Raw genomic sequence first — 20,058 nt, 5'->3', positions numbered from 1 at the left:
ACGTTTGGGCCATGATGGATGTTATAGATGCACAGAGGAGGAGATGGGGCGACGCCTGGAGAAAGTGAGCCCTAAGCTGAGATGCAACACCAGAGAAGCTCGCTAGATAAAAAGGGGAGCAAGAAGGTTTCAAACCAAACAAGACAAACTGTGCTGCAACAAAATTAGATTTATCTTTGATGATATTAGAAAGTTAGCAAGCAGGCCAAAGGTTTCCTGTCATCTCAGTTTGGTTTGATCACCTTTCAACTTCCCGGTGAATTGACCCTGCCTGGTGCTGCCCGTACAGAGTCAGGTGAGGAGCTGTTCTCCTGCATTTGCCAGGGGGCTGCCAGGCTGCAGTGCAAAGGAGCTGTTGCATCCATCCCATCCTGCTCTTGGCCCCTCCTCTCTGCTTTTGCCCTGGAATCTTTCAGATGACATCTGTGCCTGCTCCTCTCCTAGCTGCTCCCATAGATCTTTGAATTCATATAGGGGAATGGCAGTCCCAGTTAATGGCTGCAGAACCTGGCAAGAGCAGAAGTGTGTGTGTGGATCTGACCTGGTGACAACTAACTAACCCATACAGAGGGCCTGAAATACTCCATTCAGGGCCCAGGCCATGGCAGACTCCCCCTAAGTGCCTGTTCCGTCTTGCATTCTGTTAATCCACCCACCTCTGGCTATGGGTGTCAGGACCTGCAGCCACATATCATCTTATTTCTCTGTCTTTATTTCCCTTTCATCCAATATCCTCATCTAGTGGCTTGATTCTGTTCTTTTGTTTTTACATGTCTGGCCCCATCTCCAGAAGATTTAATGTGGCCAACATGTGTGCACATGTATGCATCTGCACACGCCCTTTTGGAAGCAAAATGTTGTCTTTCTCGCCCCCACTCTGCCCTCTTAAATCTTTCTATTATTCTATCTTTATGAAGAGTTAAAAAAAAAAAAAAAACAACACTGTCCTTCACTAGCTTTAACCTATTCCTATAATGACTTCCCATCCATAAAGTGAGATGTAAATCATGTGACCTGCCTCCTGAGGTTATTGGTAAGATTAAATGAGATCATGTAAGCAAAGTCGTCAGTACAGGACCAGGCAGTACATTGGTGTCGGGTGTTGGGTCAGTATGTGCTGCATGAGGGGCTAGGGGAGACAGGCCTGGGAGGCTGTCTCTGATGCCAGAGTAGCAGAGTATCAGGAGCTGTGGCCCCCCGCAGCAAATTCCCACCACTATTCTTCCCCGCAAGCCTGCCCTTCACTCCCGAACAGCCTTTAGCATTTCTGTTTTGACTTTGCTCACTCTCTGTGCATGCTCTTTAGCCTTACCCAGAAATCCACCCCAGTTCTGCATCCCCCAACCTGCCCAAGGCTCTCTGACACCAAACCCAGGCCTGCAAAAGGGATGGCAACCCTGATCTCAGCTCATTAGATATGGCATCTCAGGTCCCTGAGCTCTCTGACTCCCCAGAAAAGAGTTTCCAACATCGACTCCCTAACTCAATAGAACGAAGTCAACAGCTTTGGAAACAGCCTTCTTCCTACATTTAAAAATAAGATCATGAAAAGTCCCCCAGAAAAATCAATGCCGGCTTTTTAAAACTCCAAATCAATATGATGTGTGAAAGTTCTCATTAAGAGAGAGGTGGGGGAGGTCAGAGAAGCAAGGAGAATCAACAGGGAAGAGATGGAGAGAGGGGAGGAACAAAGAGAGACACAGGGAGGATGGGTGGTGGCAGGGAGGGGAGAGGAGAAGGAAGAAGGACACGGAGGTGCAAGGCACAGGAGCAGCTCAAGCAGGAAGGGTGTGCTGAGAGCCCCGCCCCTGCAGGAAACAGGGAAACGCTGCCAGGGATCAGAGATGAAGTCATGGGACTGCGGACTGCTTCAGGGAGCTCACAGTCTGACTCAAGGACTTGGGAAACAAAAGGGCAAAGAGGAAAGAAACAGGCAATATGCCGAGGCAGGTGCCAACAAGAGGCCATTAGGATGTCAGCTGGCACTGGAGTAGGAAATCAAAAACTCTTCACAGAAGAGGTAGAGTTTAGGCAAGGCTTGAGGAAGGTTTGATGAGATTCACAATTTAAACTGTTGGCGTTGAAGAGGTGGGGCGGAGGTGGGGACACAGCACGCTATGCATGCAAGATGGAAAATAATAACAGCTAATACATACTGAATGCTCTCTGAGGGCCAGCAGTGTTTTAGGCACCTTACAAGCATTAATTCACTCAATTCCCATACCACCCTAGGAAGTAGATTACTATCATTCCCATTTTACAACAAGGAAACCAACGCACATAGAGGTAAAGTAACTTACCCAAGGTCATACAGCCAGTAAGTGGCAGCACCAGAGTTCCAACCCAGGCAGTCTGGCTCCAGAGTCTACACTCTTAAACAAACTGGGTTTGGGGCCTGTGTGTGTGTGTGTGTGTGTGCACGCAGCACGCATGCATCCTTGAATGCCTACCTGTTACTCAGTCTTGGATTCAGGAAGATGTATCTGTGGTTACAGGGTGTGGTTAGAGACCACTATGACTGGATAAAGGCTAAAGGCAGAGGAATGGGATATTCCCCCAGCCCAGATGCAGCTCTATATCACTCCACAGCACTCTCTGAAGACTTGCCTTCCAGGCAAATCACCAACTTCCTGCTGGCCTTTGGGTCATCTCTCCTGCAGACATGCTCCTCTTGTTTTTCCAGGTCACACAAAACTTCTCAGCATTTCCCTAAAGGAATAAGGTACACTCTCCAGGCCAGGCCTTGAATCCTGCAGCTGCAGAGGCTTTCTCTAGGATTGAGTATTCCAGAAATGCTTTCTCCCAAGGCTTTTTGACAAGCCTTACCCTATCCCACTCCTACCAACTCTGGGCATTTTAATTCTGCTCACATAATTTATTTTTTAATACTAGAAGACAGGCCAAGCGCGGTGGCTCACGCCTGTAATCCTAGCACTTTTGGAGGCCAAGGCAGGTGGATCACCTGAGGTCAGGAGTTCAAGACTAGCCTGGCCAGCATGGCGAAACCCCGTCTCTGCTAAAAATACAAAAATTGGCCAGGCATGGTGGTGCATGCCTGTAATTCCTGCTACTTAGGAGGCTAAGGAGAAAGAATCGCTTGAACCCAGGAGGTGGAGGTTGCAGTGAGCCAAGATCGTGCCACTGCACTCCAGCCTGAGCGACGGGAGTGAGACTTCATCTCCAACAACAACAACAACAACAAAGACTAGAAGACAGACAAGGAGCACTTCCGCTCAGCTCCTCTCCCACTGCCAGACCTACCATTGGTTGCCATAATAAAGAAGCAGGGGGCATCTCTTCCAGGTTGAGCCAGAAACTTGCTTTGGACCTTGTTGGTCAACCCTGCCCTTCACTATCAGGTTCCTACTGTCCCCATCCCTGAAGAAGGCAAGGGAGCCAGTGAATATAGCCAGAGAAAGCAATCCTGTTGTTGTGTGTCTGCCCTTGGAAAGGGCTGAAGACTTGAGGCTACACGGTGTGCCACAGCTGGAGCTCCTGCAGGAGGACACATTCCCCACACCCAAGAAAGGTAAGTAACTGTGCCAGATTTATCTATGGTCTGAACCAGACTCCAATGCCTTATTGCTCAACACCTATCCAGGCTGTGGAGGGAGCAAGAAGGGAAGCCAGGTCAAACCCCCTAGGCCAGAGATGGGCAGCTGAGGCCCAACCTGGGGTGTGCAGGAGCACAACGGACATACCTCTGTCAGAGCTGCCCACCCACCCAGACTCTGGGGCCAAATAGGGTTGTCACAACAAGGCAGGAAGGCCATTTGACCTGCTCCCATTCAAGAAAGGCCTCAAATTCACACTGAGTGAAATACACTCACAGGACTGAAATGAGAAGTCCATCCACAACTTCAAACTGTGTCCCATTATCCAACCAGCCTGCCTCTTGGGCCATGTGCATGTATACATTTTATACAACTGGCAAGTCTCTTCTTGCAGTATAACACACAGTATTGCGATTTTTGTGTTAAAAGTATTTGTTTGTTGAATACAAATACTACTGCAATTTTTGCAACCCTGCTTTGACATTACCTCTTTAATATACATTATATAGCCGGGCGTGGTGGCTCACGCCTGTAATCCCAGCACTTTGGGAGGCCGAGGTGGGCGGATCACAAGGTCAGGAGATCGAGACCATGGTGAAACCCCGTCTCTACTAAAAATAGAAAAAATTAGCCGGGCGCAGGGGCGGGCGCCTGTAGTCCCAGCTACTCGGGAGGCTGAGGCAGGAGAATGGCGTGAACCCGGGAGGCGGAGCTTGCAGTGAGCCGAGATTGTGCCACTGCACTCCAGCCTGGGCGACAGAGCGAGACTCCGTCTCAAAAAAAATATATATATATACATTATATACATTTAACATATATTTTATATTCATAATACATATATAATATATATTACCTCTTTAATATATGTTATATAAAAGATATATAATATACTTATATATTTATATACAAATTTCTATAAACACATATATGATATATATTTATATACACACACACACACACACACACACACACACACTCTTAGAGAAAGACCCCAAGATCCAGATGCTCTTTGTACAGTTAAGAAGCCCCACATGCAGCACTGACTCATAGCAAGGATGCTCTGAAGGAGAAGGAAAAGAAGGGGAAGGAAGGGAAAAGGACAGGTGAAGAGAGACTGCCTCTTCTCTTAGGGGAGCCCTGGGAGGCAGGTGTGGCCATGAGGACTGGTCCACACAGGGGAGAGGCAACTCGCAGACACGCTAGTTTCTGTTTCTGATCTGTAATTAAGACCTTCATTTAAGGAAGACATTTCAGCCAGCTCTGCTTGGGCTTCTTTTCTGTGAATTATTGTAAGTGTTAATGGGAGTCTTCATTAAAGTATCATTTAAGAAATATTACAAGTTAAGTTCCTCTCACCCTCATAGGTCTGATGACTAAAAATCAGCAGCTCCTCCCATTGAACTGAAACAAATTTATCAAAAAAGAATATTAGCCAACTTGATCAATCCAGTGCTGAAAATGAGATGGAAACAGAAGATAACATGAGTTTGCTTTTCTGAGAACAAACATAGTATGTGACCCAATTTCAAACAGACCAGGAGCCTTAGCTGTTCAGAGATAATCAAAGAATAGGGCTGTTTGACAGGATCTGCTGAACCTGCAGGGCATCCTGCTGGGGTGGGAGATGGGATGGTATCTAAAGGGACTAGTGTCCCTGCATTGAGGAAGGAGAAGGACCAGCAACCTCTGCAAATGCTTCACACCAGCCCTCACCAGTCAGGGCCTGCCTCTCATCCTATTCCCATCAGTGCCCCCTGCACTACAAATAAACACTGACATTAAGAACAGTGTGCTTGCTGTGCAGAGGCAGTCCAGCTGCCCTTGCTCCATCCACCCTTCCATCCAGACTGTTGTCCCTAAGCTCCTCCTACAAATTCCAGAGCAGACCCCAGGGAGACGGCATGTCACACATCCACTCTACCTACTACTGGAAAGACCAAGGGCAAAATGATGCCACTGGTGAGGAATGTAAATTGGAACTCAGGGTAAGGTCAGAATGAAGAGGAGGAGCTCCATTTGCAGGGAACAAGAATCCACTAAGCCCACTCCCAGTTCATTTAATCTGCCTATTTTCTTCTGGTCTCTCTGTATCTTTGTGCTGTTTGCATCTCAGATTCCCTGGGCCCCACACTTGATAAGTTAAGCCTCACTGTTGGAGTTGAAGCACTGTTAGCCAGTTGAAAGCTTCCATTCTAGCCAACTTTGCCTCCTAAACAGCTCTCCCCTCCATCCTGCCCACCACCTCATCTATGAGTCACTTCTAACACCCAGGATTGAGGGCTGATTAGAATTTAAGATTATTTTCCCAGGGCATTAGAGCACTTCCTTTCTTTCAAGAGGTATCGGGGTGAAAAAATGATAAAGCTTATATTTCAAGGAACAAATAATTTAAGACTGAGGAGGAAAACGGTTTAACTGTTTATGTTCTTATTAGCCTCATTCAATATGGTAGGCAGGTGGGTGAGAGAAGAGCTTCAGAGTATTAACTGTGACAAACCTGTTTCGCCTGATGAACATGTGAGACAGAGTCCAGCTCGCATCTGATAGCTGCTGCTGGCCTTGGAGCCTCAGCAACTGTCCCTACACTGTGGATCTCGGAAACTGTATGGCCTAGGGGACTCCAGCCTCTTCATTCTTCAAATGCGTGCTAATCACTCAGGATACATCAGTTAACAAGCAGACCCCTTCCCTACATACACACACACATACACACTGAAATACCCCTGCCCTCGTAAAGCCTACATACTAGTGAGGAAAGACAGATAATACACATCATAAATCAGTAAAGCTTACATGATAGTAAGTGCCATGAAGTAAGACAAAGCCATGGAGGGAGACGGGAGGCTGCTGAAGGTGATTCACACTGGGAGTAGTGGTCAGGGGAGGGCTCCTGAGAACATAATATTCAAGTAAAGGCTTGGAAAAAGTGAAAGAGCCACTTACACAGCTCTCTCCATGTTGAAATAACTGGACATCATAGGCAAAATGATGATAAAATGAACTGTATACCTTCAACAAAAATTAACTCAAATTGATTATAGACCTAAATGTAAAACATAAAACTAAAACTTTAGAAGACAGCAGAGAAGAAAATCTTTGTGCCAAGGTTAGGCAAAGAATTATTGAATTTGATCTGGCTCAGGTGAAAAATAATTGGTTAGATAAACTTGAACATATGGATTAACTGGACTTCATCAAACTTTAAAATGTTTGCTTTGTGAAAGACATTATTAAGAGAATAAAGAGATAAGTTACAGACTGAAAGAAAATATTTGCAAATCACATATTCAATAAAAGGACTTATATCCAAAATATATGAGGAACTCTTGAAACTTGAAAGAAAGACACCAACGCAAACAACCTAATTGAAACTTGGGCAAAAACCTAGAACAGACACTTCACAAAAGAGGATAAACATAAACAGATGGCAACAAGCACATGAAAGATCATCAACAGCATGATTTACTAGAGAAATGCAAATTAATATCACCATGAGATACCATGATGCACATAGTAGAATGGCTAACATTAAAAAATACTGATAATACCAAGTGCTGCCAAGGAGGCAGAACAACTGAAACTCTCACACTGACGCTAATGGTAATGGAAAATGGTATAGGCACCCTGAAAAATGATCTAGCAGTTAAATATGCAATTTCCATATGACCCAATAAGTCCTTGCCTGGGTATTTGCCCTAAAGAAATGAAAATGTATGTCCTCTAGTTATAATCAAAAATTGGAAACAATCCACACTCTCTTTGACAAGCAAATGGATACACAAATTATGGTACATTCATACAATGAAATACTACTCAGCAATTAAAAGCAACAAACTATTACTACATGATACAATTTAAATGAGTCTCACAGGCATTATGCTGAGTGAAAGAAGCCAGTCTCAAAAGGTTGCCATAATGCATCATTTCATTTAAAAAGACAATACAATCATAATGAAAAACAAATCACTGGTTGCCCTGGGGGTGGAGGATGGAAAAAGAGGCGACTATAAAGGGGTAGCAGAAAGGAGCTCTTGGTATCCCAATTGTGATACTGATTACACAAATCTATGCATGTATCAAAATTCATAAAACTGTCTACTTAAGTCAAGAAGTCAAATTTTTTGTATTATAACTTTTAAAAATAGAATTTAGAGTCACAAAAATTAAAAAACGTTAACAAAAAAACAAGTTAATCTTGCAGTAACAAACTGGACAACCCGTAGCATTTATGACTAGATGGATGGCTTCCACTATCTTCAGGGGCTCTACTTTAAAACATTTTATCTATCTATGAACCAGATCATGTTGCCTAAGCCTTCTTGATATTTACTGGATCTCTTTAAATTTTTTACGTTCTTCCCACAGTTCATATATGGTTCAACCAAAGATAGACAGAAAATTACCTCCTGGCTTGTTTAATAATAAAAATGTTGACATCAACATCCATTTTTAAACCTTTGCAAGGTGTCAAGATTTTTGTTCAGCTCTACACATGCAGATTCTCATAAAATCTTCACAGCAAACATGAGCTCAGTGCTGTTATGTCATCATTTAATATACTGAGGCTCAGACAAGTCACTCCATTAATAAACACAGATCCAGGATTCAACAACTCAAGCTACCAGCTCTTAAAAACTATACTTCTATGGCTGTTTTCTCTAAAGCCTTTTCCCCCCTAGCTAGTTGCATGGTACATTGACTCACGCCCTTGCTTTCTAGAGAGGTCCTTGGACAGGGCCAAGATAGACTGCACTGAGGGTTCAGGGAGACACATTGTGTGTTAGAGAGAGGTCCACTGAGTGTGGACTCCTGAAAAGTCCACTTTGAGACCTCATCTCAGAATGAGCAGATTTTTTCCAACAGACTCCAGTGGGATATTCTTCTAATGCATCCATCACCTTAAAAAGTCACCAATGAAAGAGGATAAATCAATTATCATCCTTTTGTCTTAGGACTAAAGACAAAGTCTGTTGTTATATCTAAAAACCAGAGACTTGGTAATTAATAAAGAAAAAGGAATTTATTGCTTACAGTTCTGAAGACTGGGAGGTCCACGGTCAAGGTGCTGCTTCTGGTGAAGGCCTTCTTGCTGGTGGGGACTCTGCAAAGCCCTGAAGTGGTGCAGGGCATCACATGGTGAGGGACTCATGAGAGATGGCCAAAATGGTAACAATATAACCACTGTAATATAGTTATTATAGGATCCACTCTAGTAATAACTAACCCACTCCCTTGATAACTCATTCATCCATGAATGGATTAATTCATTCATGAGTGCTGAGCTCTCATTATCCAATCACCTTGCAAAGGTCCTACCTCTCAACACTGCTGCATTGTGGACCAAGTTTCTAACCCACAAACTTTTGGGGGACACATTCAAACCATAGCACGTGTCTTCCCAGGTTCCATTTCCTTTTCCTTTCTTCCTCCCTGACTAGTTAGTACCAGTGTGTATTGTGATGAGGCTTCCACCACTCTCATTTTCATTTTTTTACACTCACATGAAATCAGAAAATGACCTAAGTTTTTCAATGTGCATAGCACTTACTTAAAAGTCTTTATATATCTGGGCCATCAGTCCATTCATCTCATGCCTGGAGAAAATGCATCTCTAGAGGAGTCTTGTCACCATGTGTCCCTCCCTCTGCCTCACAACTCTCTGAAGTTGGTCCTTCTGGGACCTCCCAGCCTTTAGAGTGAGGCTGGCTGAATAAAGGACAAGGCGGCTCTATTCTAAGCCATGGCAGAGCTGCCATGCAGGTGCCCCCATCCCTGGTTGCTGTGGTGGCCAGAACCTTCTTGAGCATGAGTGGGTTTTCAGAACTCAGGGCCAGAGTGGGGCCCTGTTCTAACACTGACTGCCATTCCCCCGGCCTTGCACTGGGCAGGCACTTCAGCACCAAATATCAAGGCTGCTCTGGGCAAACAGAATGGCAGGAATGCAGATGGGAAAAGAAATCACTAGGTGAACCAAGAATAGGGTAGAGTGATGGGGACAAAATCCTGAAAGAAAGTTTTGACTTGTTGGGACATATTTTCCAAGCTTGGACTTCCTGGTGACTTAGCAGTTCCTGCAAGGGCAAGCTCCCTGCCTGGGGAAGCCAGGCCTGCCTGGGAAGAGAAGCCACCAATTGCTCACTCTCTATCAGCCAGAACAAAAATTATCAATAAAAGGATACACTTAAATGTCCCTAAATAGAGACTATTGTTTACTGGGCTATTGAGGGAGTGAAAAAGACAAGAAGAGCCAGGGTAGGTGGAGGCTGGCAGTGGGAGTTCACAAGAAACTCTCTGTCATTTCTTGTTTCCTCCCCTTTTATGATAGGAGGTTAAGACAAAGCCCTCTTTGCCATTCTGAAGAAGCTTTGTTGCTTATTTTGTCAAAATATCCTTCCCAAGCCCTGTCAAGGCCCCCTCCTTGTCTCTTTCCTCACTGGCTCTTAAAAGCCGGCTGATTTGCACGGGGGCTGGCCTCTCTGTTATGTCTCTCTTCCAGGCTCACTCTCATTCTCTTGCTCTAATTAGCAACTGCTTTAAAAAAATTTTTGTATTCTCATTCAAAGACAGAGAGAAGGAGGAGAGTGAAAAGGAGAAAGCAAAGGTCTGTGTGAAAGGAGCGAGCAGATGGCCTCTCCCTCGCCCCTCTGTGTACCCAGCGCGGTGTTGGCAAACAGCACACAGCTTCTGTCTACAGAGCCCTTTGTGGCCTGAAAGGAAGGGCCAGTGAACAGCTACAGGCAGGGAAGGCAGGAGATGGGAAAAGACCTGAAGAGGCATGGCCACTGGGGAAGCAGATCAGAGAGTCAAGGCCACCAACCTCTGGGATGCACAGGTGCAGGCACTTCTGCCTCCCAAAGAAGTGGTTGTGTGGATGTCCAAGTCAGTGTGACTTGTGCACTGAGGCTATCAGCTCTCTGAGTAGTCAATCGGTAGCCCCCAGGGCTGCAGAAAGTGCTCAACGTGGAGGTGGTGGTGGGAGGGCTGCTGCACTGCTTAGACATGGTTAACTCGAATTTAGGCTCTCTCTACAGGCAGGCAGAAAGGTAGTTGACCCCTTGATGGGGGTCAGAGAAAAAATGATTGAGAAAAGCAACCTCCACAAATAAAACACTCTCCAAAATAACTGTCTTTATTAGAGGAAATTCTCTTTTTTTTTTTTTAGAGACAGGGTCTCACTCTGTCAGCCAGGCGGCAGTGCAGTGGCACTACCATATCTCACTTCAGCCTCCAACTCCGGAGCTGAAGCAGTCCTCCTACCATGGCCTCCCAAAGTGCTGGAACTACAGGCATGAGCCACCTCGCCTGGCCCTAGAGGGAATTCTTAGATAAGTGGGCAGGGTAGGTAGGCAGAGATAGGCAGGGTAGGTAGAGCAGGGGAAGGAGCAACGTCATCCTGCAAGGTGGAAGCAGTCACTCTCATCGGGTATGTAAAATTCAACAATGAACAGCTTTGGCTACTGGTTCTTAATGAGTATCTGGAATGAAAGATGCAAACTATGTTAGAAGAAAAGGGAGCTTGAAATAATTCTCATAAGCCAAAAGTAATCAAGAATGGGGCTGAAGAAGGTGAAGCAAGCAAAGAATGCTTCAGAAAAATAATGAGAAGAAAGAAGGAAGGCATCCTACAAAGACACTTTAAAATTTTTTAAAGCTACTGTTCTTTTTAATTAATGATCTTATTGTCCAAATGTGATTATTAATTATTTTGATGACAAAATCACTTGTGATATTTGCTATCGATTCAATGATAATCATTGGTTTCCTGTATTTTACTATTAAAAGAGTTCATTTTTAAAATTGCTAGAGACAAAATAAAAACAATGAATGGAAATAGCCATTCACTTATTAAGAGTCTACCAAAGAAACACATGTTTCTTTTCCCTCTTTTCGAATCAAGTCTAAAGAGAAGACAGACAAGAGAACAGAATAAATGGAGGAAAAGAAGAGAAAACAGAGCAGACAAATTTGACCAAAGATGCAGAGGGAAAAGACAAACAGAGCCAGTGAGAAAAAGCAAAGCAAAGCCTGAAGTCACAAGGGCCTCCACATTCAGATCCATGTGGGCATGTGTGTGACAGACCCAGAAACCAAATGGAAGCCCTGAAATCGCCTAATTCCCAGAACAGGCACATTTTTGCCAAGTTCATGATTTGGCAGAGTTCTTGCATATTCCATACAATTTCAATGAGAAGCTCTATCCATCTTGTGCAAAGAGCAGATTGTCATTTTCCACTTGAAATACACACGTTGCACTGACCTTATGTCCTCTGTCAAACTGAGACATTATCACCAACTTTTAGTGAAAGAGTTTCATAACGTATGGGCTTGCGACCATTCTGTTGTTTTTGTTCTGTATGTTTGTGCACAATGTGTCACTATATTGGACAACAGACAGACAAGGCCTCTGCCATCACTGGTTACTGCCTCCATCTGGTTCTGCCATCATCACCTCCACAAGTGCAAGCCTTGTGCCTGATTCCTCCCCAGTTTCTTTGGAGCTCCCTCTACTCAATGCTGCTGGGATGTTTTCTTACACATCCTAATGCAAAGACTCTCCCTTCTCAGCTAGCATTCTCCTTCCACAAGTTTTGTTTTCAATGTGTTGTGTTCTGTTTTCATTTAACAGATGGCACAGAGCAAGCAGGAATTCAGAGATGCATCATGCATGGCCACTGCCCCTGAGAAGCTTAGGGAGAAGAGGAATGAGAATGTGAGCTGGGCATGATGATGCAGGTGACACGTGCAGTGACAGTGACTTCAGTTCACTCTCACCAGTGAATATGATCACTCCATGAACTTCCCGGTTCATCCCTTACCAATGGGAAATGAACACTATCCATGAAGTCCCCAAATGTAGATCAAACTCTGATGACTTTTCTTTGTGCATGTTAGTAAAGGCTTACACCTTAGTCCAAATGGAACACTGATGCCAACTCCCATCAAAAATCAGAAATCTACCCCTAAGTGAATCTTGGCTCTTCTTTAGCTTGGGAGGCATAGAGAATAGTGGTTACCAGCAGGGCCTCAGAGTCCTGTCTCATACGATCTTGAGAAAATTACTTAGCTTCTCTGTGCCTCGGTATCTTCAATGGAAAAATGAGGCTAATAATCACATGTACCTCATAAAGCTCTGTGAGGATTTAAGAGATAATGCAGAACAAGAATTTGGCAGAGCATCTAGCACACAGTCAGTGCTTTATAAATGACAGCCACACGGTATCAGCATTTCGACACAAGATGGAAGCCAATCCAGAAGTGTGCTCCACATCCGGGTCATAACTATCATATAACCATCACTAGGGTGTGGCAGTGGAATGTGGGGCTATACTAAAGAGTACATAAGCTGCTCTCCTAGCCCAGGTAAACTGGGCATCAACATTCTTTTCAAATATCAGTCGTTTGCCTATTATCTTTATTCCTTTTTGCCATACTTATATGTAGCAAGTTTTAAATGTATTATTATTATTTATTATTTTTCTTTAAATTAACTCACTTTTTAACGTGAATATATTTATTTTAGAAGAAAAGTACTGAAGAAGGAAGGAAGGAAGGAAGGAGCAAGAGAAGGTCTAAGAAGGGAAAGGAGGGGAAGGGAGGGGAAAGGGAAACTGAGGTAAGTAAGAGAGGTAGGGAGTGCATGGCCCCAGACAGAAAGAGCTGCCACAGAGCAGGGGGACAAAAACCAAACAGGCATACACATAGCTGCAGCAAGCAACAGCCCAGAGCTGAGCCAACACCCCTGGCAGAGACAAGGCCTGGGCTTCAGCAGAGTAGCAGAGTGGGAAGGTGTATGCTCCAGTAGAGGGTAGACACCTGATCAGGGAAGGGGATGAGACTGATTTGGGGCTGCTGGGGAAGGGACAGCAGGTCTGGTGAAGGCTGAAGAAATGAAGAGGAGGTGGGAGGAGGGGAGGGCAGAGGGCTGGTGATCTAGGAAGGTGTGGCCATGGAGGTGTCAACATGGTGAGCTGAGGCCAGAGGCCCCAGAGGTAAGCTGGGAAAGTTAAAGGAAAGGATGCGGGGTGAAGGGCCAAAAGGTGAGAGCTGAGAGATGCATGGGGCAGGGCAGGAAGCCCCGAAACAGGCCCAGGGGCAGGAGAAGACAGATGGGAAAAGCAAGGTGTGTTTCTTAGCAAACCAGGAAGAGTCAGCCTTCCTGAGACTGGACTATGAGAATGGGGTGGTCTTCCAGCCTCAAGCACCTGCACTTGTCCTGTCCCATCTGCAGACATTTCACCTACCACAGCTTGGGAAGTGCCAAAATCGGTGGGAGGCATGTGTCAAAATGTCCTGATACTAGAGATGGACAAAGAGTACATACAGAGGATGATGGAGGGTTGGAAGGAATGGGACAGAAGAGAGTGAAGGGCAGACCGGGCCCCAAACTGCCTGCAGCACACAAACACACCCAACTTAATGTATTCTGTTGGAATGCTTGAGTCTCAGTTCTTGAACAGGGCATTTTATGGAACTTTGCAAAGTCAAATGCAAATGGAAACAACAATGGGATGCCATTTTTCACCTCTCAGATCGGCAAAGATAAAAATGATTGATATTTTATTATCTTGGCAAAGGTATAGGGAACAGGAATTCTCAAACACTGCTGGTGTGAACAAAAATTGGTAGAAAATATCTTTCGGGGTAGGACAGTTTGGGAATATCTATCAAAATTAAAAATTTATATACTCTTATTCAGCAGTTTTACTTCTGAGAATTTACTGCATTCTTAGTGCTTAGGAAAGCGCTTGGCACATAGAAAATCCTCAATAAATATTCATTGAATAAATTAATTAATTTTTCTCACAGATATACTCACATATAGGTGCAAAGATTAATGCACAAGGATCTCTGTTGCAACATTGTTCGGAAATAGCAAAAGAGAGAAAACAATCTAAATGTATATAAATGACCAATTAAGTAAAATATATTCATGTAATAAAATAATAACACTCATTGGAAAGAATGAGGCAGATCTATATGTAATACAACCAAACTACTGTTAAATTTCAGTGTTAACTGAGAAGAGAGATGGGGAAACTAGGTGCAAAGTCCGCTGTAGTGTGCTCCTACACAAGGGGGAAAAGTTGCAAAATCCATCAACTCTCTGCAAGAGAGTATTAGAAACTGACAATGAGAGAGCCTGGTGACAACCACAGTGGAGGGAAACTGACCTTTCACATACATTACCTATTCAAAATGTTTTCAGTAACGACAAAAAAAGATCAATTGCATGAGTGGAGATTTGTATAAAAGTTCCACTCCAAGGAAGAAAGGTTCAGAAATTAACCAGGCTTCCTTGGGAAGTGCGGGTGCTCCATCCCTAGAAGTGTCTAAAATTAGGCTGAGGACCACTGTGGAAGAGCAAAGTTAAGTGTCATGGGGTGTGCTTGACTCGCTGTCCTTTGAGGCTTTATCTAGCCAGATGTAGCCATGCTTCATCAGGTTCTCCAGGGCAACAGCACCACTTGCAGCCCCAGCATCCTCTGGACGTTGCAAACACTTTCTAAGAGCTAAGAATGCAACACATTCCTGGAAGAAAAACTGCTGAATCTCATGTACAAGCATATAGGGCCCAGTACCAGTTGGTGCCCAATAAGTAGCTGAAGAAAGAAAAGACATGGGACCATCCAACCCGCATGACCTAAAGAGTGGAATCCAATTTGAATGAGGAAGGAGAAGGTCAGAACTGCTGAGGTCTGCAAGGAGATGATCAGAGTGGGCCCCAAGGACCACACCCTAAGACCCAGGGACTCCAGCTCTGACCAGGAATGTGGGCTGACGCAGGGACCCTGAAGGTGAGTAGGCTACTCCAGATAGAGGCCAGGGAAAAGCCAGAAACCAAAATGCCTGTTTCCTTCTGCAGCCTTTCTAATGAACTAGGTCCTACTCTCAGTGAAAAGACTCATTAGGGCTGGGTTTGGCCTTGCTGGCCCAAATGTACGCCCAGTGATTCCAGGAGGCTTCCTGAGGCTCTCAACAATGCCTCCTTCTCACCAACCTCTCCAGGGCCCTATTGTAGCTAAGCTCATTTCTTCCTGGCCTCCCTGGCCATGCAAACACAAGAGGATGAGTCCAACATACCTGCAGCTTCACAGACTCATCCTGCAGCAGGCTAGGTGGGTACATAGGAAGATGAGATACTCTCTGCCTCATGGATGGCTTATGGGACCCAAAACAGACCCAGCCATACTCTTCTGGATTAAACCACAACTCCCCAGACTTTGCCTGCTCAGTATTATTAACTGGCCCTTGAAACAAAAATGGGGGCTCAACAGCCTTGCCAGAGCACTCAAGCTCTTTGTTTAGACTGAACATTTACAGCCAGAGACCCTTCTCCTAGGGAAAGGCAAGGTTGCACCTCTCTCAACATGCCTGTCAAAGCCCTGTTGGCAAAATAAGGCTTGTTCCTGGGTGGTTTGTCAGTGTTTGAGGTGCATTCCTTCTCCATTTGCAACAGCCCTGAAGTGGCTCTTTCCAGTCTTCTTCACCCTACTGCACGGAGGGAGACCCAGGTCTTAAGGCCCTGTCAACGCAACTCATCAATGGCCAAAAGCAGTGGAAACAGAACTCAGACTCCCAGAGCTCCTAAGGGCCCAGAACCAAAAGACTACACTGCAGGCAGGCTTGGATTCAGTATAATTTTTCATCTCCATGTTTCAAACTGAAAAGTGGTGAGTCTCCATCCATGCAAAAAAAAAAAAAGAAAAAATTGTGCAGATGCTTGTGCTCAAATTCTGCAGAAAGGGACTGTCCAGCCACAGCGAGAGATGGGGACCAAAAGCAAAGGATAAGTCTGACAACAGCCCTGACTGAGCTAGGATACAGCCCTCACAGGCCCATGCCGGGTCCTTGATACAAATAAGAGACACACAATCCCTCAGTCCGCAGCTCCCTTCCTTCCCTCTGCCCTTTCCTGTAAGCACAAAACCTCAGAGTCTTTTCTTCCCTGGTGAGCCTGAGATTGCCCTCTGAGGGGCTGTATACTATCTAGATGGTTCATAAGCAGCTTAACATGTCAGAGCTCTCTGAAGAGATGGAGCTGCCCCTAGTGGGATTAAAAAGGAGATGGTGATAGTGGACATGGAGTCCTGTGCAGAGGGACAGTGCAGAAATGTGTAACCGCAGAACCACCAGAATTCCCAGAAGAAATAAGGTATAAAAATACAAGAGAGAGAGTCATTTGTGAGAGACAGTTGAGAGAAGTTAGATATTCATGAAAATACATGGTGTGCTTTAAAGGATGGCTATTTTTAGCAAAATCTAGTCTCAGAAGTGGAGACAGACAGTGGCCTCTCTAGACCTGAGTTCTAATCCCAATGCTAACATTAACTAGCCATGGCTCTCTAGACTGGTGCCCAAAAATGCTCCCTGGCAGACCCCTCTCTGTGGATAAATGAGGCAGTCTCTCAGCATCCCCACACCACTCACTCCAGCAGTTTCAGACCCCAGAGGTCTTCACGGGCAGATGTTGGTGATGAAAATGGTGGCATTAGGGCCCCTATTGGACTCCTGATGTGGCGATGTTCCCACTACCCACCCCACCTCAGTAATAACCATATGATGTCTCTGTCATCATCTTTGATAATACATAAATATTAAGTCATGGATGACCAAGTTCAAACAAAATCCACCTAGGGCAGCTCTCATGCATGGGACGCTGCCAAATCGTGATCAGGAGCTCTAACAATGGCCTGGAAGATTCACGATTATTTGCTCAACACCAGTGGAATTTGGATGCTTCTAGCCCTGTGTCTCAAAGGCAGAAAGGGTGATGCTGCAGAGTACAAGGGGGTTTGGAACTGAAACTCCCGCCTGGCATCCTCTGCCATCTCCAGAACCTGGCATCCTGGAGTCCATGCTGCAGAGGGGCATCCTTCCAGCTCCCTGTGCTGTTGCTCATGCCGGTGTCACAGTCGATTACAGACAGCCAGTTACATCTGATTCCTCTCTGGGGGTCGCTGGGTAGGGCCACCACGGGGAGCAGAGGAGGCCCGAGAGGTTCTAAATGAAATAGCCTGTTGGGAAATCCTATTATGAAGCTCATGTTACAGGGCTGCGGTGTTAATGACCCTGGCCTCCCCTGGCCCTGAACAGAGCCAGTCTCCCTGGGGCTTGAGAGGAGGCTGTCTGGGCTGTGGTTTCCCCCTCACTCACCAGCCAACCGCTGATGAGACCGAGAGAGCAGAGGTGCCCTCGAATGTGGCTTCCAGCACTGAGGCCTCACACACACCACACACACACACACACACACACACACACACACACACACACACTCCTTCGTGTTCTTCACCTTCTCTTTCAGCAGCTCAGCATTAGGAGGCAGAGGGAGCCCGGAGCTGGGATCAGCAACCCTAAGGGAGATGGAAGCAGGCCCTGAAAACCTCTTTTTCCAAGAAGAGCTAAATTAGAAGTATTTTTTCCACTTTCAAATCCTGCAAATTTTTCATCTCAACTCCCCCAGGCTTATAAAGTGGCTCATCTCAGCTGCTCAAGCTGACAAAGGTGCAGAAACTGTTGAAAGGTTCAAAACGTCCCTTGGGTTTCCAGGCATGAAGGAATTTACATGTAGGTTTTTTTACTAAAGAAAAAAGTCCCCACTTGGAGGGGGGGGAGGAGTGAAGAAGCAGCTAGGAAGGAGGGGAGACCTTCAGGGAGAGGGCAAGCAAGTGTCTGACAAGAGGAGAACCTAAGGCAGTGCAGGTGGGATCACCAGCCATAACTTGCGGAGAGACACTAAATGGGAAGACAGGCACATCGAGAGCTGTTCTGTTCTTCTGTTAGAGTTGTAAAGGCCCCACCAATGTCCAGAGTCAGAATGGTCATAGGCGATCTGAGAGCCCTCTAGAAAACCCACACAGATTCCAAGTTGAAGTCACGCATCCTCATTGCCAGCCCTAATCTGTAGGACTGAGCAGAAAATAGGAGTCCTGCAGGTTTGACCATGCTGCTGGGACCAGTAGTGGCACCCCTGGCATTCTTAAGACAGTACCTAGGGACCCAGCTAGTGCTGGCTAGCTTCAGGGAAATTTGTTTCTATAACACCCAGACAGTCAGTTCTCAGCATCTGCCCCTCTTTTCCCTGCCAAGAGCCCCTTTTGGGCTTTATTAGCTGTGCCATCATGTTGATACTCTGGGTTGTTCAGGGCTGCCCTGTATGGCTTTCCCCAGCCCCCAGCCTTTACTCAAGGGGTAGTGATGCTCTGGATACCTTCCTCGTGGTGGCCTGTAGGCCTTGCTTTTGGTTTACCCAGCTGTCAGCCTGCTCCTGCAGTCCTCTCTCCCAGACTCCTTCTTCATCCCCTCAGGCACCCAGGTTCATCCTGTCTACAAATCCCAGAAACCCAAGAATATCTTCAGTGACCTACCCTGGGGTCCCTTTCTTCTGGACACTAGCCACATAGATGGTCCTGTCTGCTGCTTAGAGCTGGGGTTCTTGGATTTTTTAAAATTCCCATGTTTGGGCCATATACAAGACTTATCACCATCTCAGAAGGAGGCAACTGGGGATGCCACTTTGTAAAACCTTTCTGAGGGTTCTCTTGCCTGCCCTGGGGTCAAAAACTGCTGGTTCTGAAGACCATGGCTCTCCTGGGCTTGGAGAGTCTTCTCTCTCCACTTGGTCCTTCATTTCACAAAGACCACCTGCCTAGACCACCTGCCTCATGGCAGGCCATGTGAGCCACAGCATTCAAACATGTGTTAACTGGCCCTTTGATCAGTTGAGGAACAGTGGCTTATTCCTTTTTGCTGTTTTCACTTGTCACTGCTTGGCGGTCATGGAGCTGGGCCTGGGCAGGTGCAGGAAGGTGATGACTAGGAATTCAGGATTCCTGCTGACCTGTGTCTCTGGACGGGGGAGTCCCATGCCATCTTCATCCCAGAATCTTACTTTCTTAATAAGGATGATTCAGAGCTTAAGCACAATGACACCTAGCAATATGTAGCATGACACGGCTTAGAAAATATTCTCATACCCGTTTTCGCACACTCTGAGAAATAGGCAGAGAAGATATGACTGTCAACAGAAAGGGACTTACCTAAAACCACACAGCAAGTTCTCAGCAGAGCCAAGACTAAAACCAGCCCCTATCTCTAGGTTAGGTCTCTTCCACCCAAGCATACCCCCTTCCTCTTTCATTCACCTGCACCTCCTGTGCATGACAGCCCCAGACAATGAAGGCCTAGGCACCATAAGTTGGCGTGTGCCCTCTGTAATAGCAAGCTAAGGTCAACCTGGGGCAGAGGCAGAGGCAAGAGAGGATGGCAGGGAGAATTATGCATAGCATTGTCATTTTTCCCCAGTGTGGCTAAAGAGGCAGCCTAATGAAGCAGCTTCTTCTGGAAACTCCAAGGACTATGCCCTGGGAAGGAAAGCCAAGCCCTCAGGCAGCACTCAGGGGAAGAACAGATCCATGGGCACACAGGCACAGTGCTCCAGCTAGAATCTGGCCACTCAGGGGCTGTCACAGAAGATATAACAGTCATATCTTCTCTGCCTTATTTC

At 45.7% G+C, this 20,058-nt stretch overlaps 1 protein-coding gene across 6 annotated transcripts in view; it reads right to left on the bottom strand.

The window, feature by feature from the left end:
* Window positions 1-20,058, bottom strand: part of LOC105469899 (EPH receptor B1) — a 448,737-nt gene that overhangs the window by 268,351 nt on the left and 160,328 nt on the right. Inside the window, exon 2 of one of the 6 annotated variants that reach the window (XM_024789170.2) lies at window positions 8,586-8,665. The exons of the other annotated variants lie outside the window; for them this stretch is intronic. Within the exon in view, the coding sequence (XP_024644938.1) occupies window positions 8,586-8,665 (80 nt within the window). The remainder of the gene's footprint in view (window positions 1-8,585; window positions 8,666-20,058) is intronic. 6 annotated transcript variants of the gene reach the window in all.

This window comes from Macaca nemestrina, chromosome 2 (assembly GCF_043159975.1).
Source record: "Macaca nemestrina isolate mMacNem1 chromosome 2, mMacNem.hap1, whole genome shotgun sequence".
NCBI classification, from domain to species: domain Eukaryota; kingdom Metazoa; phylum Chordata; class Mammalia; order Primates; family Cercopithecidae; genus Macaca; species Macaca nemestrina.
Note: the sequence above shows the minus strand (reverse complement) of the source record. Positions and strands in the feature narration are given on the sequence as shown.